Raw genomic sequence first — 27,568 nt, forward strand, 5'->3', positions numbered from 1 at the left:
TGGCGAACACTAACTCATGCTTGTGGGGAGTGAAGGCTGGTCTGTCTGGTTATTTCTTAATTCTGCTTGTATGACAAAGGTGTCAGAGTAATGTGTGTGGGGCTATATAAGTGCAGACCAGTCAGAGTGCTCATGCTTACCTAATCAATCACCAAATATGCCATCAATGTCCGAACTGGATCATAAAGTAATGGCCGTGTATGAGAAATGTGATGTTTCTTTTTCATCACACGGACAGCTAGATGAACTGCTTACCTGGAAAACCATGGAACTATGAGAAAAAGGCACTGCACACATTACCTATTACACACACCAAATTTGTCCAAAAGTGGTTTGAGGAAGATTACAAAGAAGTCAAGATGTTGATTTGGCCTACAAATGTCCTGATTGAGAAATTGTGGGATGTAATGGAAAATCAAGTCCAAACCATGGACGGTTTTATCTCCTGCCTTTCACACTTTGGTGCCAGATATCACAGGATATCGTCCACTGTCTTTTGTCTGAGCTATTTTGGTGAAACCAAGAGGATCTGTGCAATATTATTTCAATGATTTAATGGTTTGAATTTATAATTAGTTACTAGCTATGACTGAAATCTGCCTAACAACACACATCTGTGTAGCCATGTTTGTTTTTAATTCTACCAACTTCAATGTGTCTCCTTGCAGCCTTTGCCACTCTTCCTGGCTTAATGGAACACCTGTCAGAGAACTACAAATACTGGAAGACCTTGGATGAGATGAACTGTAAGAGTCTACGTCCTCCGCCTCCTTCGTGACCGAGTCCACATCCCCTCCGTACATATATCACTCCAAGCAGGGTAGGACAGTGAATGAAGCCCTGCAGTGGAACAGTTACTCTTTTCAGCTGGGATTTGACAGAAGTCCGTGACCTCTCAGGGGTTCCTGGATACGGCCTGAAAATTTTGTAATCGGAAGAACACAGATATGCCGTTTCCATCTCAAATCACAGCCTCTTGTATGGTTCTAGCTGGAAGTGGTACCAGTAGAGAACAGGTGGTCACTGGAGGCTGTCTCCCTGTTGCCACTTTATGGCCCCCTAAAGTATATCTTGATAGCACCTCCATGGTACAGTGTGGACCTCATGGGTCACCTGACAATCTGTACCATACAGTGTAATACAACAGAAACCTGCACTTTAGCTAATCATGACATCTTACATTTTGAACTCCCTTTTTGTTGACTTTGCTTTTGGAAGTTTTCTTTAAAGCAAATATTTTTTTTCTGTATCTGTATACTGCTATAAAAGAAATACGGAAAGTAAGACGTGACAATTGCCAGAGGCACTGACTGAAAACAAGAATCTGAAGTGATCTGGGCATGCATTTTAGTACAAGCGAGTGCAAATCTCCATACTTCCTTTTTCACAGTTCCAGCTAGTAAAAGGTGCTTAGCTGGAATTAATCTTTGCATTAGCTGTGAAATAACATAGAGACTTGTGTCTGGGACCAAATTCCCTTCAATCCCTGTCCATTTGCCCTGTTCAGACAAAATCTAAAAGAAAGGGCACTTCCAGGAGTACTTACCTATGTACCAGGGTGCAGTCCTCAGATTGCCGATTGTAGGGCTATTTTCGTGACAATTGCTGGATCCTGAGATCATATAACTGCAGAATACCTTGTAAAATGCCACCTGATAACCTACTGTCATTTCTTCTACATCACCATCTTACGTGCACTGTGAAAGCAGCTAGTGAGGATAATGAAGATCCTTGTCAAACCTGCATGTCAGAACAGATGGAGGAACAGAATTGCACTGTATCAGAGCTATTTAGTTATCAGATGTTACACTCATAGCTTTGTGACACTAACTGTAGACATTTTCACTCCCCCCAAAAAAGATTGACTTGCGAGTATTTGAACAACATAGTTACAGGCTTTCTATTTGAGCCTATGCTTGGCTATTGATCGGGGTACGGTGTGTCAGGTTTTGTAGTTGACATGTTTTTAGTGATGAAATGAAGCCCACATTGACCTGACAGATGTATGAAGGAGCTGCTGAGCCGTGTTTAGATTGTAAAAGCACGGCTGCAAAGCCAGCATCTCTCTCTCGTTTGTGTTTTTTGCTTAAGCAGTTTTACTTAGGCTTGAATCCTGCAACCAAAATTCACACCGAAGACATTCAGTGGGGTGGGTGTCATTTGAATGATATGGCTTCCATCTACAGGTGATAGACTCTAAATTTGTCATGTTGTCCGTGAATCAAATCAAACCAACACAAAGGCCCAATTTCAATCTGGCACTTCCACTGTGTGGAAGAGTCTGTTAATTATGAAGGAGGGCAGAAATAAAGTGGAAAAATCTGGGATGCCCTCACCTTTCTCAGGTGAAAACAGGTACTTCCAAACAGCTCCTTTGGAGATGTGCGCCGCTATGAGATGAATGTATTAATATGTCCATCACATATTGGAAAATACGCCGTGTTGTGTTTCAGTTTGATTCAGGCATTTATAACATGCTCCCAGTCGTTATGATGATTTTACATACTGCTCTCTGTTATTAGAATTTGTCGCAACAAAAATAAGAACAAATAAATTCAGATGCACTTTTAAAAACATGTACAAATGTAGAAAACTTCCACAAAAGTATTTTTCATACTGAGATAGTCTTCAAACAGTCCTTCATATCTGTAAGTGTGTTTCCTCCATGTAGCGAGTAAATCAGCACCGGTGGACACTTGGTGTTTTGCGGACTCTAGAGCCCATTCCCACCTAAGGCTTGTTGGCTTGGAACAGCACTTAATGTGGCCTCCACAAATTGCAACCAGAGTGAAAGGGTGTAGGTGGCTGGACTGGAATTGGTTCAATATTACATTTCATCCTACTATGACTGAAGATGGAATACACAACAGCTTAATAAAACATTAGTCACTAGACTTGGATATTTAAGATCACCTCTGTTAAGCTTTAATATCAGACGGTGAAAACAGCATTGGAATCCACTACTGCCAGCAGCAGAATCTTTGATAGACTTTCATAATAAATTATTTTACAAATTCAAAAAATCAAAATATCCAGATATCTATAAGCTACTACTGTGGTGAACTCTCCAGCTCAGCTGCTGGTCTACATGTGCAAGTATGTGCGTGGTAATCCAGGAGATGCACATCAAGCAGTATTAACCAAAGGCACAGAGAGCTCTTTAAGGTGCCTTATTCTTTGGTCATCTTTACAGAACACAAGTATTTTTGTTGAAACATTTCCTCCTCTATACATAAAAACAAAACAAAATTAAAATAAAAAAAAAACACAAAAAGAAGAAAAGCCATATGTGTTTTAGATGTTTTTAAAACTAGGATATTTGGCCTGATGCATCACGGTCTGTGCTACAGTTCTGAGTTAGTCAGTGTTGACGGCCCCCGAAGCTTTTTCCATGTATTTTGTACAACTACGAGATTTTTAACGACAGAAGCTGAACCAGGTGCAGTTGGATCAAACGCACGTTCCTTGTTTGTTCACCTCCATGTTCGATGTATTCACACTGATGTTGTTATGCTGACGATGAAGGTCTTAATCAACGCCTTAATCTTGTTACGTCTCACTGTGTAGCTCTGCTATTGTTGCAATACACTGTAAACTACCTAATGTATCTGCTGTTCTTGTAAATACTCGGCCAATATTATTTTTGCTTTGCTTTTTACACATTTTGCTTTCATACCTTTTTATTGTGGACGTTATGTGTTGCTGTTAATTTCCAAAGTTATGTTTGTTTGGGGTTTTTTTAGGGTGACTTGAAAAGCGGCTCCACCTCTGAATGTTTCATAGCTGCTATCGTTGACTATGAGAAGATATTTTTGCTAGTATACGATGAAGATTTCTATTCACACAGACAATTTAAATATTTCAGATTTAAATGTCAGACAGCCTTTTCCATGAGCAGTAACAAGCAGAATATGATGAGCTCAGTTACATTCGATTACAGCCGGTGACATAACGCTTTGCTTTGAATCTACTGAGCCAAAAGCAGATTGTATAACAGCTTGTTATATAAAGAGAAGCTTTCATCACTTACAGAGATTTCGATTTCCCTCTCATCAATAAAACTGTTGGCCGTGACTGCAGTTCTATCTTTTGTATCATTTACAACCATGACAATAATTAGAAAGTGATAAGGTATGGAGTACGGAAAAATATTTTTTGAAAAATACGAGGGTTATTGGCCATGAGAACTGTAATGTTTTCAAAGATGTTACTGCCTCAAGCATAGTAGTTACAAAAGCTTTACGTAAGAGCCGCCATGTTTGTTGAAAAGGTTTAATGTGTTTTGCTCTCTCTGGTCTTATTTTGATGTTTTCTGTCAAACACAAAGTTGTATCGTGAGAGACAATTAAAAAGTTATTTCAATATAAAGTTGTTACGTTATTGGCACAAAGATGTTTTACAGGAATCCTTTCAAGCTGAAATGTTTGCCTTCTTCCCAAAGAGTTGGAGGACAAAATCTAAACGACACATCTTTACAAAATAAAAGGATTCACTTACCAGCATCCTGAAATCTAACTGAATAAGTGATGCGTGTTTTGTTTAAAGGTATTTACTAATGTTTTTTTAAACATTATTGGAAAAGATTCCAAAATTAACTAAAACTGTCCACCATCTCCGATCTGTGAGACATCAATTGACATAAACTACAGCTGGGATGTATTTTCATAATATAATATAATGTTGTACAAAACATGTTGTTGTGATCAGGATGCAGTGCATCAAGTCCTTTAGTTGACATGTTGATTAAATAAAGCCCACATTGGGCTGACAAAGGTGTGAAGGAGCTGCAGAGCCAGCATCTCTCTCTCGTTCGGGGTTTTTGATTAAGCAGCTTTACTTAGGCTTGAATCCTGCAACCAAAATTCACGCTGAAGACATTTGGCCTCTTTTTTCCAGTGGGGGGCATTTCTATGTTTTGACTGCCATCTAGCGGTGTTCTAGAGGTGGTACACAATATTATGCTACAGTTCTGAGTTCAGAGTCGGTGATGATGCTCCCAAGACTTTTCCCTATGTTTTGTACAACTACGAGATTTTTAAAGCCAATATTATTTTTGCTGTAGCTTTTTACATATTTTGCTTTCATACATTTTTATTGTGGATGTTATGTGCTCCTGCTGTTTTTTAAGGTGACTTGAAAAGCAGTTCCACCTCTGAATGTTTCATAGCTGCTATCACTGACTATGAGAAGATATTTTTGCTAGTATACGATGAAGATTTCTATTCACACAGACAATTTAAATATTTCAGATTTAAATGTCAGACAGCCTTTTCCATGAGCAGTAACAAGCAGAATATGATGAGCTCAGTTACATTTGATTACAGCCAGTGACGGAACGCTTTGCTTTGAATCTACTGAGCCAGAAGCAGATTGTACAGTAACAGCTTGTTATATTTTAAGAAAATCCTTCATCACTTGCAAATTTTCCTCTCATCAATAAAACTGATGTCCATCAGTGCAATAATGTGCCAATTCTGTTTTTTATAGAATTTACAGTCCATCTGGAAAGTAATCACAGCATCTTAATCTGTTCCACATGAAACAGCCATATTCCAACATGGATAAAATTAATTTTCACACATAATTTAACACACAACACCCCTTAATGACAAATGAAAAAAAATTGCTTAAAAGTCTTGCAAACTTATTAAAAAGTTATAATATGCAGATAAGTACTTGTTGAAGCACCTTTGACAGATTTACACTTACAAGTATTTCTGAGTGTGACCCTACAGGCTTGGCACACCTTTTTGGGGGAAGTTTCTGTCATTCTTTTTTCTTCTTTGCGGCACCTCTGCAACTCCATCATGTTGGTTGGGAGCGTTGGTGCACAGACATTTTCAGATCTCTCCAGAGATGTTTGGGTTCCGGTCTGGACTCTGGTTGGGCAACTAAAAGACATGATGCTCCAGACATGATGCTTGGCATTCAGGCCAAAGAGTGCAATCTGTGTTTCATCACACCAGAGAATTTTGTTTCTCATCTGATAAAAAGGAAGGACTCCCATCTGAGAGCACTTCAGGTACCTTTTGGCAAACTCCAGCTGAACTATCATGTGCCTTTTACTAAGCAGTCACTTCCATCTGGTCAATCTATCATACAGGCCTGGGTAGAGTGCAGTAGAAATACTTGTCCTTCTGGAAAGTTTTCCTCTCTCCAAAGAGCAACGCTGGAGTTCTGTCAGTGACCATTGGGTCGTTGGTCAACTCCCTGACTATTGCTGAGACTGGCCAGGCAGCCAACTCTTGGAAGAGTTCTGGTGGTTCCAAATGTCTTCCATTCATGGTTGATGGAGGCCACTGAGCTCACTGTGACCTTTAATGCTGCAGATATGTTTCTTTTCCCCAAATCTGTTCATCGATACCAGTTTCAGAGGTCTACAGACAATTCCTTGGACTTCATGGCTTGGTTTGTGCTGTGACATGCATTGTCAGCTATGTCCAATCAGCTGAATTTACCACAGGTGGACTACAAATCAAGTTAGAGAAACATCAGACAGATGACAGATATTGTGGAAACACGATACACCTGAACTCGGTTTTAAGTATCATGGCAAAGGCCATGAATACTTATGTAAATCTTATATTTTCATTTTTTAGTTTCCATAGATTCACAAGAATTTCAACTCTTTTCACTCATTATGGGGTATTATGTGTGGAATTTTGAAGTAAAAATTAATTTAATCCATTCTGGAATAAGGCTGTAACAGGAAAAACATGTGGAACCTGTTCTCCAAATACTTTCCAGACACACTGCATAATCATGGCAATAATTAAAAAGTGATAATGTATAGTGTGGAAAATATTTTTGAAAAATACAAGCATTAGCGAATGATGCCACTGCTAAAGCACCGTCATTCTCATAACTCTCAAAAACACAAAGAAGCATATTGTCAAACGATATTAAAAAAAACCAAACAAACACACAAAAACAGCAACAACAGTGCAAATGATTACATGTATAAGCTGCTGAACCTTCCTCTCATAGCACTACTAGATGATCACAACAGTGCTTCTTGGCGCATGGAAGCAGACCTACACAACATGAAGAGGCACAAATGTAGATCTACAGCAAAGCCTGGACAGGAATTGAATTGGGCTGTACTAATGTAAAACCATAACAGACTGTGTTTGGTACAAAATGACTTATGTCAGCATCACAGTGCTCAAACACTCCAGTGTGGAAACAAAAGTACTGTTACATTTGGAAGATGAGGTATTTACAGACAGTTTATAGAATTTAAGGTAATACACATCTTCAGTCCAAAGGCAAAGTGAATAAATGTAAACACCAACCATTACACTAACATTCAAATCATTTGTGAACACCATTAAGCATCAACCTCCCAACTTTTTTTAAAGCAAGTGACATAAATGTCAAAGTCCTCCCCTCTCCTCCAATTTCTGGAAAAGGGCCAGGCTGCGGAGACGAGACTGTCTTTCTCCGTTCTTCCACAGAATGAGCAGGTGGTCCGCCGAGCATGTAACCAAACCTTTCTCCTTGAAACTTACGAACATCTGAAATAAGTCCAAAAGGCATTACTGCAGCCCTGACATTACATAATTATAAGAAAGAACTTTAGTTTAAGCCTTATATACCTGGACTGCTCCTGAGTGTCCAATCAGATCTCCCGTCAACTCCAGCATCCTAATGTTGGGAATGTCTATAACCTTCTTTGAAGGAGGCCCAGATTGTTTGTTTGAACGGCCAAAACTCCACATCCCAAAGAACCCTGTCGTGTGGACAGAAAATTACTGTTACAGGATACCCAAGGACTAACTTACATTTTTACATTGATTATACATATCAAACCCAAAAACTATACTTGTTGCTGATGATATTGCTGTTAAAAATATATTTTCTGTGTTTACGGGTACAGATGACAGATGACAGGATAGGCTAAAAACAGCATTACCATGACTGTCAGAATAGTAACTAATAGGTCTGCTCTAAACGTCATAATAATGATGTGACAGGAATACTGACTTGTGCTAACCTGCTACACACCACTTTTATTTGATATACACAATACCACGTCTGGCCAATGTTACAGCACTCCCACCTCCACACACACATTCCTCAGTCTTTAAAGTTTTCAGTCATAATTACTCATACTTAAGTATGTAATAGATGATGGAGAATCTAGTTTTAGCAGTGTGTGTGTTTGTGTGTGTGCGTATCACCTGAAGAAGCTGGTTCAGCCGGCAAAGGCAAGTCTTGGATCTCCCACATCCTCACACTGCCATCTTCAGAGCAGGACATCAGCTCACTAAAACAGAGGCAGTGTCACACACATACACACACAGATTCTCTGCATAGCAACAGCTATTTGAATAATAGTCGCAGGCTGATTTACTGCTAGATAATTATATTGAAAACAAAACTATTAATTAAATTTGATTAAAAATGCACTGGTTCATGGCTGTCCAAAAAAGTCTTTTATCAGTGAAAGATATGACTCCCTACATATTTATCATGTGACCGTCTTGTCTTATAGACATAAATCTATTAATGTTTAGGTAATAAACAGAAGCTTGATTCACAGTACAGAAGGCACAGAAGACAAGAAAGCCTTAAGATTCAGTCTATGAGGGTTCAACATAACATAAAACAGGAATAATGAGGCTTCCCTTAGTGTTATGGATGAGAACAGCAGGAAGGCAGTATTGGCGCTACAGCTGAACTACGTGAGGGTTGACTCAGTGAAAGAGAGAAAATATTTTTGTCTGGAGTTGATTTGAGCACCTGGAACTCCATTAAGAGACCTTTATCAAAACACCTGTTCAACAACTTCAGAGGAAAAGCAATTATTTCAGCTCCACCACAAGTTTGTTTTACACAGCAAGACAATATGTTAAGAACAAGATAAAACATCAGCTGACTGTATGACTGCTTGTTTAGTTTTCCATAATCTTTATATTTGGAAGATATCTTTTTAAATTGTCTACAGGCCCAGTCTTTCATACCTGCAGCTTTCAGAGATTTACTCCACCACATTTATTTCAGAGTTGTAGTTACTACTTATTTTGCACATTTAGACTCTTAATACAATAAGAATTATGGAATTTGTTGGTGCCCTGTATAAAAACATGGGCAAAAAACAAGAAGTAAAATCAGCAAACTTTGCTAAGATAAAAGTAACTTTTGACTGGTACTGTACATGGTCTTAAGAATTAAGTAAAATATGTCCTGACCTATGAACCTGACTGAGACTGTTTTTAATTTTGCGGCTAACTCAGACTTTAATAACATTACAGTGCTGACCTGCTTCTCTGAATTAGTTTGGCTAACAGTCACTGCTCATGAACATGTTACCATAGAGTCAGTCTCACTCCCTCTTGAAAGTTGAGTAAATTGTACTAAGCTATCACTTTGTGTCTAACGTTTCCCCACAAGTAATCTAATCACGTTGCCGTCATAGCAATCACCAGACTCTCATCCTTCAGTTGGACAAACTCCAACTCAACCATCTTGATCTGCAGTTGTTCAGTTGTGAAGATGAGCTGTGAGTTGGAGGGTCACCCCAAGGTAGAGCAGGTATAACTTAGACACTATGATTCTTACAACTGTAGTGTCTATGGTCAGCATATAGGAAGTACCACATAAAGATTTTAAATCTTTTACATTTGACCTCATTTCATATCTGCCTTTCTTTCAAGTTGAAAGAAACTCCGTCGTGCTACCCTTATCTGATTTTTACTACACTACAAACCTCTCAAGTACTTTTGAAAAGAACAAAGAAAAACCAAATGAATACATACAAAATATAAAAGTATTCCCTTAAAAGTTAATACTAACCAGAGAGTGAGCTCTGAGGGTTTCTTTTTTATTAATGTATTCAAGTAAGCATAGATCACCATGGAGTGCATGTGCAAACTGCCCAAGCTACAGCTATTGATTTTCAGTTGGGTTGTTTAGTTTTCCTTTCAGAAAGTATTTTTCCCGTGTGTGTTCTAGAGGGTAGAAAAAAGAACTGTTAGAAAAGGTGTAAGATCCTACCTGTCAGACAGCAGCATGGTGTGTAACACATTAGAGTCGTGGGCAACCTTCCTGTAGGCCACCACGCTTCTGGTCTGAACACTGTAGACGTAGAGACCGCTGCCCACAGCTGCAAGGATGAGCTACAAAACACACAAACAGAAAGTTCTCATTTTAAATGACAATAAAACAATTAAGTGTTCCCAGTATACAAGCACATCCTGCCCTTTCCTGTCCTCACATTTCCATTGGTGGTCAGGTGCTGAATGGACATCTCGCTGGGTTTAGGAGCCCCCATTCGTATTTCAGTCTGATTGTAGGCTTGGGACTCCTCCCAGAGAATGTGTTCATAGGCCAGGAGGTTCCACTCAGTCGCATTCCATAAGATCAACTCGCCCATATGGGACCCGCTGGCGAAGAGCCCGTCTGAAGAACACAAGAGGAAAAGGCATGAGTCCAGGGCTACAAACACAGTGAGAATAAAGTGCTGACATAGCTTCCAAATGTATCAAACCTGGCAACCAGGTGATGGCAGCTGTGGCTGCAAACAGTCCTATAGAGTCTATAGGAAAAGAGCTTACTGATTTAAATACTCTAATACTATAATAATAAAAATGAGTCTTAGCTCCTTATTTTGGGCCATCTTGGCTAAAAAGTGAAGTCTATTTTGTAAATCTTGGACTATGTTTCACCAAGGAGGATTATCTGTGGCCACTAATTAGCTAACGGCTGGTGATTGGAAAGTCGACAGCCAGTGAGAAAGCAGTTTAACAGTAAGACACGCACATCTTTGTCAGACCCGTTTTAGTTTTTTTAGTTTTTAAATCAAGATAACAAAGGGTGAAAACGCTAATCTCAAGCCTTTGAAACAGATCTTCAGTAGCTACATCCACCTTTTACACAGTCTGTGGGTTCAAAATGCAGTCTCTTTGCAGCTTAAAAATCAAACAGACACACCGAGTTTCAGACTGACCATTGACGTTGATAAGAGCTCGGATCTGATCCTGGTGGTCGGCCAGGCAGCGGAGCTCAGCTACTGACACAGAGGAATCAGCAGAAACTGTCAAGCTGTAGATCACTGCAAAGACAAAGGAATATTTTGTTTCAAATAACGCACTTTTAATCTACTGATCTGTTCATCCGCACCATATTTTGTGCTCTTACTTATTTTTTTATCCATGGCAGCTGCTATGTAGTTCTTCGGCAGTTCAATCAAAGCAGTGATTCCTTCGACACGTCAAAACACAAAAACATTGATCAGCGTCAGGGGCCAGCACGGTTGGCGTAACAGTAAAAATGTGGTTGTGCGACAGACATTCTTTTCTCACCAGTATCACTGTGGTTGGGTCGCTGACACTGCAGCTGAAAGTCTCTGTTCCACACGCATAGTTCTTCCCCACCAGAGAGCCACACACACAGTCGCTCGAGCACCAGCAAACACTGAGACAGACACATAGCTGAATCAGGATGTGAAATATCATTTTAGATTTTGACATGCACGTGCACACCAATGTAGCACCGCATCCAACAAAAAGCACAAAGTACCAGTGAAGAAAAACAAATCAAAAGTAATTACCCTATAGCTGCTTCAATTAACCCTAATCTGTGACCAAGAGGAGGCAATTACTGTTTTCCCACGTAAATTAGAATTGGCATCAAAACCTTAAGCCTCAAACAGTTTAATTAGTAACTTCATTTCCTGACAACACTAACCTAATTGCATCGAGTCAGATGACCAGAAAACTTCAAAAAATCTAATTCAAATGAAAAATGTATCTCTCCTCTATATTAAATTTTAAAATTAAAGGCCATTACACACCCAGCGTGTTGCGAAAAAGTGACACGAAATTCAGAACTGTTCAGATCCGAACTTGTCATCTAATTTCTATATACACCAAAATCTTTTGGTGGAAAATTCGTCCTTAAGAAAGGCACTAAGGAAAAAAAAATGCCAACATCAAGAGATGATGAGCAGGTCCTGAAGTTTCTAATGAAGAAAAGGAAGAAACTGAGATTCTGGATTCATCCAATTCTCACAAGAAGGCAGCAACAGAGACAATTGCACGGTTTGATCCAGCAATTGAAGCTGTATCATGACTACATTCGTACAACATATTTGAAGATGTCAGTGGGGCAGTTTGGTATTATTTTACTATTTGTATATCCAGGATTGGTGCACATTTTGAGCTATGTGCACACTCGTTGCCAAATGCGTGGTCTGATTGGTCAGATCACTTTATTCTGATCTAAAAAAAATCTGAAAACTCAAGCTTGGTTCCAAAAAAAATATGTCCAAACTCATCCAGCAAAATCCTGCAGTCTTTGAGAACAGCTGCATTAAGAATGGGTGAGTCTGAAATATTTGCACAGCGAGCAAATTATGTATTCTTCTGCCATATATACAGCAGAGGACCATATGTTTTTATGGGACATAACATAGAAAAATAGAAACCATCTGTTCACCACCACAGTGGATTTTAAATGAAACAGTGATGATGTAACTGAGATGCAGTCTCTCAGCTTTAATTTAAGGGCTTTAGCTGAACTATTGCATTAATAGTGTAGGAAAAAAAACTGTGTATACACAGTTTTCCATTTTCACTTACAAAAATAAATAACTGCTAGATGCAAGATGTGAGAGGTGTGTGTGTGTGTGTGTGGTTTTTTTTAGGGATTTCAAAGGTGTTTTTTGCTACCTTTACAGAAGAATGAAGATCTGAAATGGTCTGGACCCTGTTGCCTGTATCAGGGTCCCACAGCTGAAAAGCAGGATTAAGGAGAATCAAGCCTGAATCACAAAGGCATGAATTACTCATGAAACACTTGCTGTACATTTGTGTGCATTGTTTCAGGATACACTGAGGCTTCGGTCTGAAGAGGCAGTGATAAGCGAGGTGTTCAGTGTGACTTCATTTTTGCAGGTGATGGTGGTTATGGCTGTTATCTGCTGAGAATGGCCCCTCAGCTCCTGCAGCCTCTCCCCAGTCTAGCAATCGGACAAGCAAAAATAAAAGCAATTAGCAATTAGTCCCACTGTGCTGTGTGCAATTTCGCAAGACGCAGAAAGAAAGAAAAAAAACTGGCAGCATATTACCTCAACATTCCACACCAAAACAAGGCCATCATCCCCTGCTGAGGCACATCTGGGTAACATGAGAAGAAAGGTAAGAGTTATTTCTTGAATTTAGACTCCTGTGTCACACTGACCTCTCAGCTGAGAATTGCAGGATTGGCAGGACTTTGCTTTAGCAGGTCGACTAGTCAATCGCAGATACAACCTATTCATACAAGGAATCATTTCCTGCAGTTTCATCTCCACCTGAGAAATGTTAAAAAAAAAATACATCTGTCCTGGGGCTTATCGCGTTACTTGCTTTCTGACCCTGAACCATCCAAACTGCCTGTTCCCAAAACCAACAGACAGGATGAGCGGATAAAACAGAGACAAAATGAGAAGAGAGGAAGTGTTGAGGATACATTTTCAGACTTCAAAAGCAATCTGGAGAGAATTTTCTGGCCTTTGCCCCCAACTGTGGACCTGTGAGCAGAGAGGACGAGACCCAAAGGAGGGGGTTATTACTGGAGGAGACCAGGCGTAAAGCAACCCCCCCTCCACCCTGACATACACACACACTTAGGTCGGGTATAAATCCCAATCTTACACTTATGCAGGTCCACTCTACCATCCCAGTGTGTAGCATGCTTCCAGAATACAGCGCAAACGAGGAGAGCAGGTGCAAACCTGTGTGTGTGTGTGTGTGTGTGTGTGTGTGTGTGTGTGTGTGTGTGTGTGTGTGTGTGTGTGTGTGTGTACGGACAGTATTAAAAGGCTTTGGTTATACTGTACCATGCACACACCATCACATAGTGGTGATGATTGGGCTCCTGTCATGCTCTGTAAGTTTGTTGTAGGTGAGGATCTCCTGTCAATCATAGCGGGATGGAGGCCAGCCAAGGGTAGAGAGGAGAGAGGTTATAGAGGGAAAGAGAGATAAGAGAGGGCAGGAGAGGCGAGAGGGAGGGTTGGGGAAGGGGAGAGGGGGCCGTTTGCGGTCGGCTTACCTGAAGTCATCAATCTGCACCAGAAATCGAACAATGTCAAAATGTCCTTTCAGCACCTGCAGCTCAGTGAAGCAGTTTTTGGGCTGTTCCTCTCCAATGCACAGCACAGGGCTTTTCTGCAGACACAAGAGGGAAAGCAGTGAGACAAACAGGCCGTGGTGCTGTACACCCAGCCCTGAGGCTGAGAGTAGACAGGAGAGACAAGAGTACGGGAAGAAAGAAGTGGAAAGCAAACTTGTACTTCTAAGCAAATATATTTTTAAGGGATACAAATTGGCATTTATATTTTTATTCACTTTTGTTTTTGTTACTTTACCCATCTTACAAAAAAATAATAGCCATAGCTGCATTCTGATTTTATATCAAAAACGTGACAAACAACTATGGTGTACTGTTAAAGACCACACCAGCTGTTCAGTTGTTACTTTTTCTGTAGAGTGAGTTGTTTTGCTTCTCATACTCAAATCCCAACTGGCAATATGTTGGGGGGTTTTTGTCATATGTACAATAAGATGGGTGGAGGGTTTCATTACTTCCCTGCTATTGTTACTACTCATGAACGTGCTTAATACTTAGTGCTTGTTACAGGTTTCTTATGGAAGTACTTTGCATTGTTATCCTGAAATACCTTTTTGACACAGCTGATAAGGCCTATGTTTTATAGGCTAAACTGTTTTGGAATAGCTAGCGATATACATATTATATAGGTAATTCATGTTCTACTTCATAGTAATGTAAGTGGGCTACTCAGCAACCATCATACATTTCAGTCTATGTGCTGTCCACAAAATATAAGCATGGTCTGACACCACCATGTTAAAATACTACATCTCTGATATTAGCCTTACTTTGAGAATAAAGCCAGCATAAAATATTTTGAGCATTGAGTTTAGTAACAAGGAAATTATTTGTCTTTTAGCAAACTGAAAATAACAAAAAAAAACACTTTATCACTTTATTATTATTATTAACTGCTTTTTTAACGGATTGTTAAAGTAAATACAGAATAAATCATTGACATGGCAGCAGTTCAGTGCATTCATTAGCAGGTAGACTTGGTAAAAACAACCTGCTGAAGTTCGAACTCAGCATGCGAAGGGTGAAGAAAAGTGATTTAAGTGAGTGAACGTGGAGTGCCAGACATGCTGGTCTGACTATTTCAGAAACTGCTGATCTACTGGGATTTTCCTGCACAGCCATCTTTAGGGTTTACAGAGAAAGGTCCAATGAGAAAATTTCTAGTGAACAGCAGTGAAAAAGTCAGAGATCAAAGGAGAATAGCCAGACTGCTTTGAGCTAAAAGGGGGATAAAAGTAAATCAAACAACCATTTATTACAGCCAAGGCATGTAGAAGAGCACCTCTGAAGACACAACAGACCAAACCTTGAACCAGACATGAAATGTTGCCCAGTCTGATAAGTCTCCATTTCTGCTTTAAAATTTGGATTGTAAAGTCAGAATTTGGGAGTTAAAAAACAAAACAAAACTTGAAAGCAGGGAATATTTCTGTCTGGTGGTGATATAATGGTCTGGGGATAGTCAAAAGAGCCTGGATGACCTGGATGACTGTGAACCTTCACAGAGATACGGTGTCGGGGATAGTTTTTTGGCACACTTTGGGTCCCTTAGTATCAAGTGATCAACATTTAAACATCAAATCCTACCAGAGTATTGTTGCTGACCATCTCCATCTTTTCATGGCCCCAGTGTACACATCTTCCGATGATTGCTTCCATCAGGAGAACACACCATGTTACAAAGCTCAGATCACATTAAGATGGTCTCTTTTACATGACAATGAGCTCCTGTGCTCATATGGTCTCCAGTCACCAAATCCCAGTCTACCATGGGATTGGGATGTGAAGGAATGGAAGATGGCAGCAACTGTGTGACAACTATAAAGGTAAAAGGGTGTCCAACCCAGTACTAGCAATGTGTAACTAGCAAAGTGACCGGTGAGTGTTTATGCCTGTATTTAGTGGATATTTATATCACATACTGAGACAGGCTTCCTGAACATGGAGGTACAATCTGCTTTGGAATACATGAGGCTTTGGGGGAGTTTGGGGGAGAGGAGCGTTTATGGGACAAATTACAGCATATTTCCATAAGTTACACAGGTAGACTCATAAAATCATCACATACATTCCCAAAAAAGGCATGCTGGAAACACGAGCTCCCAGGCTCAGCTTACCTCCGCTGAGCTCTGAGCTTCCCGACCACCGAGAATCCACCGGAGCATGACGTCAGCCGGTCAAACACAGTAAAGCCAGTTTTTACAGACGCTTCTCTGAACACGAACCCAAAACTCAAAGCACAAGGCAGCTAGCTAACGTTACAAGCTTCTCTATCTGAAAAGTCCCCAGCGTCACACAGAAACAGCCTCTCGCACTGTGAGGAAGCTTCGGCGGGTAACGCTTCGGTTTGTTGGACAGATAATTTAATTTCGCCAGAACTGAGAGAGTCACGTTAATACTGCAGTTTTCAGCTACATGTTTCAAAAGGTTTTCAGTCACGACCACAACAAACCGTTCATGTGACTCGCACTACGGAAGCTTTGCATGGACACGATTCACTGAAGTCGAATGATAATTGGGAAGTGAATATATTTAGACCGCTGCGCATTTTAATGATTTCATGGACTTTTGCGACACTTGGAAAACTGAACCCAGCATCCACTCAGGCAGTGTTTGTATTCGTTTGTGTGTTTTGCTTAAAATAATCTGTCCATGCCTATTTAAAACTAATAAATCTGCACTCCGAAGTTGCTTTACTTTTCAGCATAATGTTACATTAAACCTTGAAATGTATTAATAATAATAATAAAAATACTGAATTACCAATTCGGCGATATAAATAAATAACGACATAAATGCAATTAATGATAAAATAATAAGCTACACACGTTGAAAGCATAGATCTTGATAGAAATAGCAGTGGACCTGTAGAAACCAAAAACAACTTAATCCGGGGGGTTGTTTTGTTGTTGTTGTTTCTTCTTTTTTTTTACTTTGAGATTCTCATTTATGGATTTCCGTCTCGAACAGGGACTGACAGAAATCTGGTCTTGAGCTAGGTCAGTCTTTGGAACAACCTCAATGCCCGATGATATGAATCCTGTTACAAAGGTAACACATGTTGAATTTCGGTCAAAAGTGAAATCACTTTTTTATGTTGGTCACACCAAACCTATGGGTCTCAGTGCACTTTTAAGCTCAGTAGAGATATAGGCAGATTTAGTTAAATATAACCAATAAAACCCAGGTTGCCTTTTTGGTACATAGGGAAGTCAGATGCAAGGCCTGCAAACCCACAGCAAAAATTACTTGCTGTTGAGAAAATGGGGGAAACAGCCTAATCTGGGAAAGCTGGATGTATTTTTTAATATTTTAAACAGTTATTACTCAAAAATGAAGCTTTTTATGCTCCACTTTAAGAAATGTTCTGCAGATATACATGAAAACAGCCTAGTACTATCAAATTTTTTACATTCATCAGTCTGCACAATGAAGCTCAAACATTCAAGATTGCTAAAACACATTTTGGAATCAGGTCAGATCTTTAAATGAGCGTCATTCCTCTTCGTACAACTAGATGGCAGTGTGTAACAATAACACAAGATCAGGAGAAGTCTCAAAACTCTACTAGTGAGGGAAATCCTTTTTTTATCAGTTGTTTCCTTTTGTATAAAAAAAAAATTATGATGTAATTCTTTTTTTATACCCTCTGGGTCAGTTCAGCATTTTCTACCCACAGTTTCCTCACTTCCTCTTGTTTATTTATTTTTTTTCCTTCATTGACTTCTGCAATAATGCTGACCTTCTCTTCAACCAAACCTTCTTCCTCAGCTTTACAATCTCTTTCTTTGAGTGTATTCCCTGTTAACACACACATACACACACACACACACGCACCCCTAGCTGAGTCTGCTCCTGCTCCCCCAATTGAGACGACACGCAGTGTAGGGCCTGTGACCTTCATGGTGGCTCAGATCTGTGGCTGGCACTGATTTCTGATTTAGTGTCGATCCGCTGCGCTTGTCAGGGGCTGCGAGGTGCTTTCCATGCGGTAATAGAAAAGCTCAAGGGCAGCTAGAGAAAGGAGGAGGGTTAGGGCAAGGGATCGGTTGAGGTGGAGTGAATGGGTTTTAGATGTGAGAATGTTTGTTTTACTACAGTATCTGTTAGATATCTGAATGGATGGGTCAAATATTTAGATTGCAGAGCACTGGTTTGAATCAATATATAATTATTAGAAAAGTTGTGACTCGTGATCCTGTTACTGAGAGTCTACAGGCCCATCAAGATTTTGATGTGTGTAAACCTTAATCTTTAATCAACCTTTACTCATGCATTATGTATTTATGCTGTCTTGTGTTTTTATTAGTAGTTAGCCACGGTGCTTTAGCACATTAGTTTGCTCTCTTTTATATACAGTTTATCGTTAGGTATTTTTGTAAAATCCAGTCTATTACAGCAAACCAAAGTAATTCTGGTACACTGTGTAGAAACCTTGAAAAGTCTTTTTTTTTCTTGGCTATGCATCTAGTACATATTAGATATTAGTAGATATTTTATGAATAAATTGTGCTAGATGAAAAGTCAGAGAATGAGAAAAATCAGAAAAACATGTGGCCATGATGGTAGCATTTGTTAGTGTTTCAGGATTGACTGAATTGGATCAAGCGGCAGATATTATTATGTGTCCAATCTCAAAACAATGTAGACGATTCAAGATTTTTGAAAAATACAGGAAATAAGGTTGTTAAAGAACAGATTCAGGAGCACAGTGGGAAGAAATGTGGAAAAGAGGGTTTGTTGAGTGCAGTAGCCGAGGAGGACGAGGTGTCAAATATGACCAATGGTAGAAATCATCTAAGACGTGAAAGCCCTGATGTGATTGCCACTGAAGCACTAAAGACCAACAGATTCAGGGTGAGAAAGAAAAGAAGTCTGCGTGCTCCCTCTTTCTCCACTATAGTGCCTGATCTCAGCCCCCTATCTCCACCCTGTAAGGAAAACAAATGGTTATGATGATGGAAAAGGAATTAAGTAGTAATTTAACAAAGGGCCAACAACAGTATTCAATAACACACTCCCTCCCTTGCTGTTCAGAAGGATCTTGTAGAGAGAGATAGGCTCATTCCTGACCAACACACTTCACTGTCCCTCTTCATCAGGCGTTCACTGTGTTCTGCTTTATCTACTGAGGGCCTGCCTCCACTTAGACCTGAACACACAGGGCAGCACCTTTATAAGTTCGCAGCTAATGATAATAATAATATTCTTTTATTTGTATGGCAAAACATAATTACAGAGTTCTTTGCAGAGCCAAAGAAAAAATCACAAGTAAAATTTAAAAAACAGCAAAAAATAAATCAATAAATAAAATGTAACATAAACCTATTTTGTAAATTTCTTTATAAAGCTACTTTAATCAATATATTCTGCTTCTCTGAATTGTTTGGGGACACTCAGCTTTATGTACATTCATTGCATAAAAATCTTTGAAATTGTTTATTTGTTTTGTCTTTTCTTTTCGGGGATGCTGAGGATGCTCCATTTTAATTTGACAGTAGTCACTTGTCCGAAAGAAAGGTAACCAAGGTAACATTTATCATTATTTCACTCTAAATGGGAGTATAATGACCTAAATACCACCAAAAATAAATAAATGACTGAGACTGTAAACTCATCGAAAGATTTTTACTACCATCATAAATTAAGAAAGAAGAGTATGGTGGAAGGTTTGGTAATTTTCTTATAGACTTATGTACAGAGTTCTCTTTGAAACCAGAAGATTCACCCTTTACTGGCTATTACAAGATAAGCATGTTTAAGGCACTTCCCATTTTGATTTACTTTACAGACCTTTGAGTCTACTTCCATCTTATATGCAACAGACACACTTGGTAAAGTAGTGGATGGAGATCAGAGCATTGTCAAATATTTTGCCACAATGTGCAGTGAACATGGAATTTTGTTGCCTTTGAAATGGTTGTTTTGAAGTCAGGTGTCAGGTAGCCAACCAGTTGCAGTCAGTTGCTAGCTTCAGGCTGACTTTGGTGCACGAAGACCTTTTGCAATCATTGGTCAAGATGGTGATATAACACTATAGCAATTGTTTGGAGACAGGTTGTGCAATTGTCTTGTGATCAAAAATGGTCACCCAGTCGTTGATGTTGATGCATACCTCTGAATGCTCAATTGGTCTTTGGAATTATTTTGGAATTATTATGAATTTTACTTCAGGATGATCCCAGAGTACCCTTTCTTGTTGATGCAGTGGATGTTTAAGTAGCAATTTAGGCCTTTGTGTAAGATGTGTTCAGGCTGATAGCAAGAAAGTTAGCAAAATAGCTCTAGCTAGGGTTGTTAACAGGTTTAGGTTTATTAAATAAGCTAATCGCAGTGAAACCTTAGAAACACATAATTATTTGTAACTGTTAACATTTCTCCATATTACAAGTAATCTTTGGAAGCTGTTTGAGACGTCTGTGTCTATTTGTGTTTCTGCTGTCATGACACCCACAGAAGTGACTGTCAGCAGTATCTTGAGCTTTCTCTTGACATCAAAATTGTCCTTTCTTCGTTATCCTGCGCTGATCCTTTAAATTCGTAGGTGCCAGTTGCGCCTAATTTAAACAGAAACAGGATGTGCACTTGACTTGAATCTACATTGCAGGTAATGGTGGTCTGGGGCTGACCAGGATGGAGGAATGCATTTGAGCGTCTGTCATTGTGATTTGTCACATGAGCATGACTGTAATTGCTGTGTTTCAGTCATCATGGGTTAATTATCAGCCTTGACCTACAGTATTACATACGTACAGATTATACATGAGGGTGGAAAGATTATTTTTACACAGCACCAAAGCTTGGGAGATATTACACCAATACAATATAAAGCTGCCAGTTCTCCTTTATTCTGTATTATCTTCCTCTCTGCCTAACTGATCATCACTGTCTCAGTCTCTCGTCCCTCCTCCTCCCCCCTCCCTCATTTGGTGACCCTCTAATGTTCTGTTCATTTTCTCTTATGAATAGATAATGGACAAAAATCAAATCTCTTCATTTGCATGTAATACAATTAAGACCTTTTCAAACAAAGACAAATGGAGGGAGCAGCGAGATGTCAGTCAGCCTCGTCAGCGAGTGAGCAAAGACAGCATCAGCGAACCTCCCCATTTTAACGAAAATTAATAAAACCTTCAAATGGAATTTTCTTGCCACCATCTGGAATAACAATCACCAAGACACTACGAGACTCTACCTGTCAAATAACATTAAAGCTCCCATGAATTTGGATTCATAGCATGGATCTGAAGCCACCAATGTATCCGTACCCCTTAAAACTAAGAGGATAAGATTTTTGGGACGTGTGGCCTGAACTGACTTCAGACATAAATTTCTTTTTTCTCTGTAGCTTGTTTTAGGAGATATATTGCAATATAATTTTTTACACTGCTATTTAAGTATTGGTCAATTGGTTTTAATGGTAGATAGTGTCAGCTTGATATCTATATTAGACTATAACTGAGCAATGTAAACTTCAAAGAGGACCTATTATGCTCATGTTAAATAAAGTTTGATTTGATATGATTGCATTGATAGATGCAATCATATTTGGGTGAAAGGCTGGAGCCTTTCATAATTCTATTAAAAATGCCCCCAAAAGACACCAGCACTGCAAGCATGGTGAACAGGTCAACCTCAGTGAATGCAATTAGCCGAGGAGAGGTCAATACAAGGGAGAAGAAGAGAGTCAGTGTCACCCAGTCACAATATAGTAAAAACTGCTTGTTTCTGGATGATTTCATAAATCACCTGGTGCAAGGTAACCAGTCTCCAGACAGCAGCAATGGGAATCAGACTGATTGCAATCACTCTCAAACATATTGGCGAAGGTTTGCAAATAATTGCTGTCTAATAAATAAATATAGACAGATTCCTTAAACAGTCAGTCTGCACTGATGAATGCAACACATCTGTGACAGGTCTCTTTGCATGAGAGGACTTGACCCCATTCAGTAGCAAACCGATGGCAGACTGATAGCAGACTAATTTCATCTTATTGTCAATAAGATTGCTGGCATAAAGAGGGAGGAGCTGAACCTGCTTTTTTCAGTCAGGCCAATAATTTTTCTGACCTCATTAGCATCTGTGTGTATTATGGATACCCCTCTCATACATACTGTTTAACTTAGATTAACTTAGTATAGGTAGCATGAAAAAAGAACTTTTTTAGCACATCTGAAGTTTAATATTTGTACCTCATTTTATTTTCTACTTGATGTTATTCTGTGTTACAGATTTAAGGGCAGCTAGTATTGCATTGTTTCATGACTAGACCGAGTGGCTTTGACAAAGATTCCAAGAAGTATTAAAAACAGAGACATAAAACCTATTTATTAAGCTTTATTGGTACTGATAGGCCGATTTCTAGCTTCAGAGGTTAGCACTTTCCCTCTGTTTTCATTGTTGTCAGTTAACAGGTTTGTATGAGTGTTGTATTGATCCTCTAATCATCATATCATAATTACTGAAATGTCAGTCTACTGCTGTTGTTTTGTAAACATAATTACAAAAGTGTGAACATTTGTGCGTTACCGTTCTGATTTCTAATTGCTCTTTAGTATTTGTGCATAATGTCACTCTGACATCCCCTTCTTGTGCACATCATAAACATATGTGCAGAAAGAAAATAACCACACGTGCACACCTGAAAATGCATGCAAACACACACATTTAAACTGTTAAACTCTCTCTCTCTCTCTCTCTCTCTCTCTCTCTCTCTCTCTCTCTCTCTCACACACACACACACACACACACACACACACACACACACACACACACACACGCAAGAAAATTAATGAGCTCTCATTCATAATCCAGGATAGAGAGAGCCATATTCACCCTTGGATGGTTTATTGACTGATTTCATTTATTTGTGTGGAATAAATAGGAGGTAAACATTGGCTCACGCTCGCATTTTCTGCGACACACTCGCTGCACAGCATTCTGGGAGAAATGATCCCACCAACAGCAGGGTCACTGATTGGCTACCTCGTCAGTGTGTGACAAATTACCCAATGAGAAACAGGTTACCCATTTCCACAAACTAATTAACCTGGCTGATAGTGAAACAAATTATTACATTTATGTAATATTATTTCACATCTGTTGCTAGACTGCAAAAATCTTTATCCTGAGGGGCTCACAAATGAAAGCCAAAATCTATGACATGGAATTACATCAAAATAAAAAGATTCACAATAAATTATAGAACAGTACCTGCTGGCTAATTAAGAGGTAGTATTCTACAAATAGAAGAAGTAAGTCAGAACATTTCTGTGAAAATTGAACCACAATAAAGCAAGTAGAGGTTTAGTCATTGATGATTATACAATCAAACACACGCACGGGTTAATCATCCCACCAGGTCTCACTGTATTGTGATATCCTTTAGATGATAATCTGCTATGTTCTGTGTTATATTTCTAGGAGATGAGAGTTTGTTTCACGGGGGTGACATAAGTATTCAGCTGTCTAAAGGAGAGTGGTATAAAACTGGATATATTCATTACAACATGCTGTCTAAAGTTAGCCTGTGATTAACAGTAATTGGATGTATAGAGCTACTCACTTTTTCTTCATGTAGGTGAATGAACTTTCTGTATGATTATAAAAGTATAGGAACACTTGAATCCAGACTTGTGTAAAATAAAATAAAAGTGTTAAAGAATACAGCGTAACACATCCGGAAGACTGGCAGGGCTATATTCCATAAATCTTAAATCCATGTACAGAAAGTCTTCTGTATGTTTTTAAAATTATTATATATTTTATATATATAAATATATATATATATATAATGCATATATATAAAATTATTATTATTAATTTATTATTTCTGTATATGTCTGAAATAAAGATACAATAACAATAACAATTATATATATATTATATTTTTCTCCAAAATCTTGGCTTTCAGGGAAGTTCTGACTGACATACACAGAAATCTGTTCACATAATCATTTTGCCTTTCTCCAGAATATGGGTTAGGGACTTGCCAATATGATGTCGGGGAAGAGGAATTACTTAGCTTGGATTTCACAATAGAGAAAATATTGTGGTGTTTTCAATATAATATAAATGTATCTCTAACACAGTAATAAAAATAAAAGTGTAAGAGCGGCTTGCACTTGAGACATGGGTGCATCCATACTCCTGAATGGATACCTTGGAAATCTCTGTTACCAAAATACTGACCAAAATGCTTGTCTAATCTAAAAGTACAGTTGTATCAAATACTCACTGGCAGGCACTCACATTTGAGATATCTACTGTTACTGCTCTAGTTTTTTATAATCATGGGAACTCTAAATGTAATTGATTAATTCTCTCATTAGAGTGCTTAAAGGGCCTTTTCCACTGCACTTTACACTCACTTTGTTTGGAGATTTGCAGCTTCATCAGCAAACATTGTGTCACTAAGGTTCCCTTGATTAAAATCTGAACTGCAACTCAAAGGTCCACCTTTAATGTCTATGCTCCATTTGAAGATTAAATTTCAGGAGTGGAATAGAGGTGTGATGGTTAGGACTTTCGCCTCACTCTAGGAATGTCCTGGCTTCAAATCTGCCTGCTGGTTGGGGCTCTCTGTTTGGAGATTTCATGTTCTCGCTGTAACTGCGTGGGCTCAGTCTGAGGACATTAGCTTCCTCCTACAGTCTAGCAACACAGTAAAGAAGTGGTGATTCTAAGTTGGCCATAGGTGTGAATGGGAGTGTGGATGGTTATCTGTTTCTCTGTGTTAGCCCTGTAAAGATTTGTGACCTGTCCAGTGGTTCTACCTCATCATAGGTAGATTCAAACCCCCTACAAATCTGAACTGAGTGAGCAGAAGATGGATGGTTTACAAAGGAACTATATTAATAGAAGGCTTTAAAATAAAATTAATAAAAGGCTTTCCCTAAACTTGACCATTGACTGTGACACAAACAGGTGCTGCACAGGAGAAGCTCTAAAGCCAACCAAGAAACATTGACTTCAATTGCCAACTGTGGGCAAAATGGCTTTTATTTTATTTGTATTTTTTCTGACCATAGCCTTTTCTTGCAGAGGCAGTGCATTATTTACTGATTATAAACAAACTTAAACATGACGTGTTATTCCTAACAACCTAAAGTAAAATGATGCACTTGCTGTGTGGAGCACAAACACTCCAATACACATTTTATGCTGCACCTCAGTGGCAGGTTTGTGTCCCGTTTCCACACTGGAATACAATCAGAGAAACTAAACACTGGAACATATAAATATCTGTATATATGTAGTTTAAGTGATTTCAAAGGCCATTACTAACTGATGCTTTAAATAAGCTAGCGCTTTGTTTTGTTTTCAAAATCCTGAACTTATCACTGTGTATTTGCTTCCTGATAGAAAATTTAAGACAGCAAAACACCAGCTTCCTTGGATCAGGCCTAAAAAGTAGAATTCGGTTATGAATTAATACAACACTGTGAAGTGCACTGAAATGTGTGCAGCATAGACTCCATGCAAAAAGCGGGATCTCACAGCTGGTTGCACAAACGCTGCATTCAAGTTCAGCCTGTTTCTCACTGTTTTATTCTTTTATTACAGAAAGCAGACCTTTTGGAAAGTGCCATCAGGTCTGTTGTCACATTTGGGTCACTGGAGCAAGTTGGAAAGAGTCTGTGAGATTTATGAACCTTGTCTAATTGATGTTCCAGGTGAGATAAATGATGGGTATTACTTTATAAAGCCTGTTTTATAAGTATTATCAATTTACCTAATAAATATAATTGAATTTAGTCTGTAAATTAATTCTGTCTGCTTACAACTAAATCTATAATTTAGCTGGAAACAGACAGAAGTGCTTATTAGTGTATTAAAGCACTCACATTTGGAGGCTGGCATAGAAGCAGAATGAGAGATTAGTCAATAAAACGCAGTCATATAAAAATATGTGAAAATGTTATATTGATGATAAATACTGTACACCAATAAAAATGTCTTTATTATTCGTAATGTATCATAAACACTTTATTAAATGCTTACATGTTGCTTGTAAATGCCATTCTGTCATGCAGCCATAACAGCCACTGCTTTTCCATCTCACTTTTGGGCTTTGGAGGTCATTATTTGTGCTATTTTTAGGGGGGTAAAAAATATAATAAAATAACAAAAATAACAAAATGAAGAAACACACCTTTGACTCTAATTTGTCAGCTTGGTCTTTACTGAGATTGAGTTTGACACGCTTGATCTCTCCTAAATTGCTAATGTGGATTCTGGATTTTGAGCATTTAGTGTGGAAGTGTTCACATATATACATATATATATATATATATATATATATATATATATATATATATATATATATATATATATATATATATATATATATATATATATATATATATAATGCAAAGAACTTAACAACATCACAAATAACGTAGACTTACTTTTCTGTAGAATAATTGTTTGCTACTTAAGCCTAACTTCAATGTTCATTGCTGCCTCTTTTTTTTAACTTAAAGAAGTTTATACCAGATAGGATAGAGAATTTGATACAGTTAACGCTAAATAAAGATTTCAGATTCATCACTACAATCATTTAAAATCTAAATACCTTTTGGACTGAGCTTGTAAAGAAACGAAGGTTGATTCGTGTTGTGGCATAATTGAAAATGGTTTTTATTTGATCATTTACACTGAATTGATATAAACATGTCCATGAAACAAAACGGTTCAAACATTTAAGAAAGTCATAGCTGAGAATAAGCACAGACATAATTTTGGAAACATAAGTTATCACAAACTGACCAAATGGGAACAAGAGTGCTTCCGCTACACAAAACATCCTATATAACAGATTATAGTTAAGTCACTTTCAATGTCTTAATTCAGAGTATTTCCCCCCTTTTTATTTTTGCTTTGGACAGCACATGCAGTCAAGTCTTTTATTTATTTATTTTTTACCCCCGTTCCTGTCAAATCAGTCTCCGTCCTGGTGAATCGTCCATGTTTTCCTTCTTTTAAATCTCCAGGTGTGTGGCTTTTGCGTGGCCAGTGTGCATCCCTTTGGTCTTATAGAGTTGCATGCTGTGCAGCAGGAGGGGGGAAAGGGGGGAGAGTGAATCTGTGATCTAGTTTTTGTAGTTAAAAGTATCCACAGAATTTGTCTTCAAAACCCTTCAGTCACCGAGCAAATATCACCGAGAGCCCCGCGGCAATCATGGCGAGGGCTGGATGTGCCCAATAAATAAATAAATAAATAAGTGAATAAATACCGAACTCACGCATCGGTTCGTTTAAATAGAGAAATAAATAGCTGATCGAGGCTTCATGCGAAATAATAAATTATAGCCTAAAACAGAACCAGTCCTATGGTTAATAAAGGCCAAAGGGCCCAATGAATAATGTCAGTTCTCCCCCTCTTTCTCGTGAATTGGGTAGAAGAAGAAGAAGAAAAAATGTTATCTGAACAAATATCCCGGGT

The 27,568-nt window shown here is 38.6% G+C and overlaps 2 protein-coding genes across 4 annotated transcripts in view; one reads left to right on the forward strand and one right to left on the reverse strand.

Annotated features, from left to right (window-relative positions):
* Positions 1-4,368, forward strand: part of pde8b (phosphodiesterase 8B) — a 44,307-nt gene extending 39,939 nt beyond the window's left edge. For all 3 annotated transcript variants that reach the window (XM_063478053.1, XM_063478052.1, XM_063478051.1), the window contains exon 22: positions 669-4,368. In XM_063478053.1, coding sequence (XP_063334123.1) covers positions 669-778 — 110 coding nt within the window. In that variant the 3' untranslated portion in view covers positions 779-4,368. The remainder of the gene's footprint in view (positions 1-668) is intronic.
* On the reverse strand, positions 3,653-16,570 carry wdr41 (WD repeat domain 41). The gene is made up of 13 exons (XM_063478054.1): positions 16,236-16,570; positions 14,041-14,156; positions 13,073-13,121; positions 12,836-12,964; positions 12,675-12,737; positions 11,307-11,418; positions 11,143-11,205; positions 10,952-11,056; positions 10,220-10,404; positions 10,000-10,121; positions 8,184-8,269; positions 7,599-7,732; positions 3,653-7,517 (listed from the first exon to the last, which is right to left on the reverse strand). Exons 1-13 carry the CDS (start codon positions 16,281-16,283, stop codon positions 7,377-7,379), a joined length of 1,353 nt encoding a protein of 450 aa, XP_063334124.1. The 5' UTR covers positions 16,284-16,570; the 3' UTR covers positions 3,653-7,376.
* Positions 16,571-27,568: the final 10,998 nt, after the last annotated feature.

The sequence above is a fragment of the Pelmatolapia mariae genome, linkage group LG7 (genome assembly GCF_036321145.2).
Source record: "Pelmatolapia mariae isolate MD_Pm_ZW linkage group LG7, Pm_UMD_F_2, whole genome shotgun sequence".
NCBI classification, from domain to species: domain Eukaryota; kingdom Metazoa; phylum Chordata; class Actinopteri; order Cichliformes; family Cichlidae; genus Pelmatolapia; species Pelmatolapia mariae.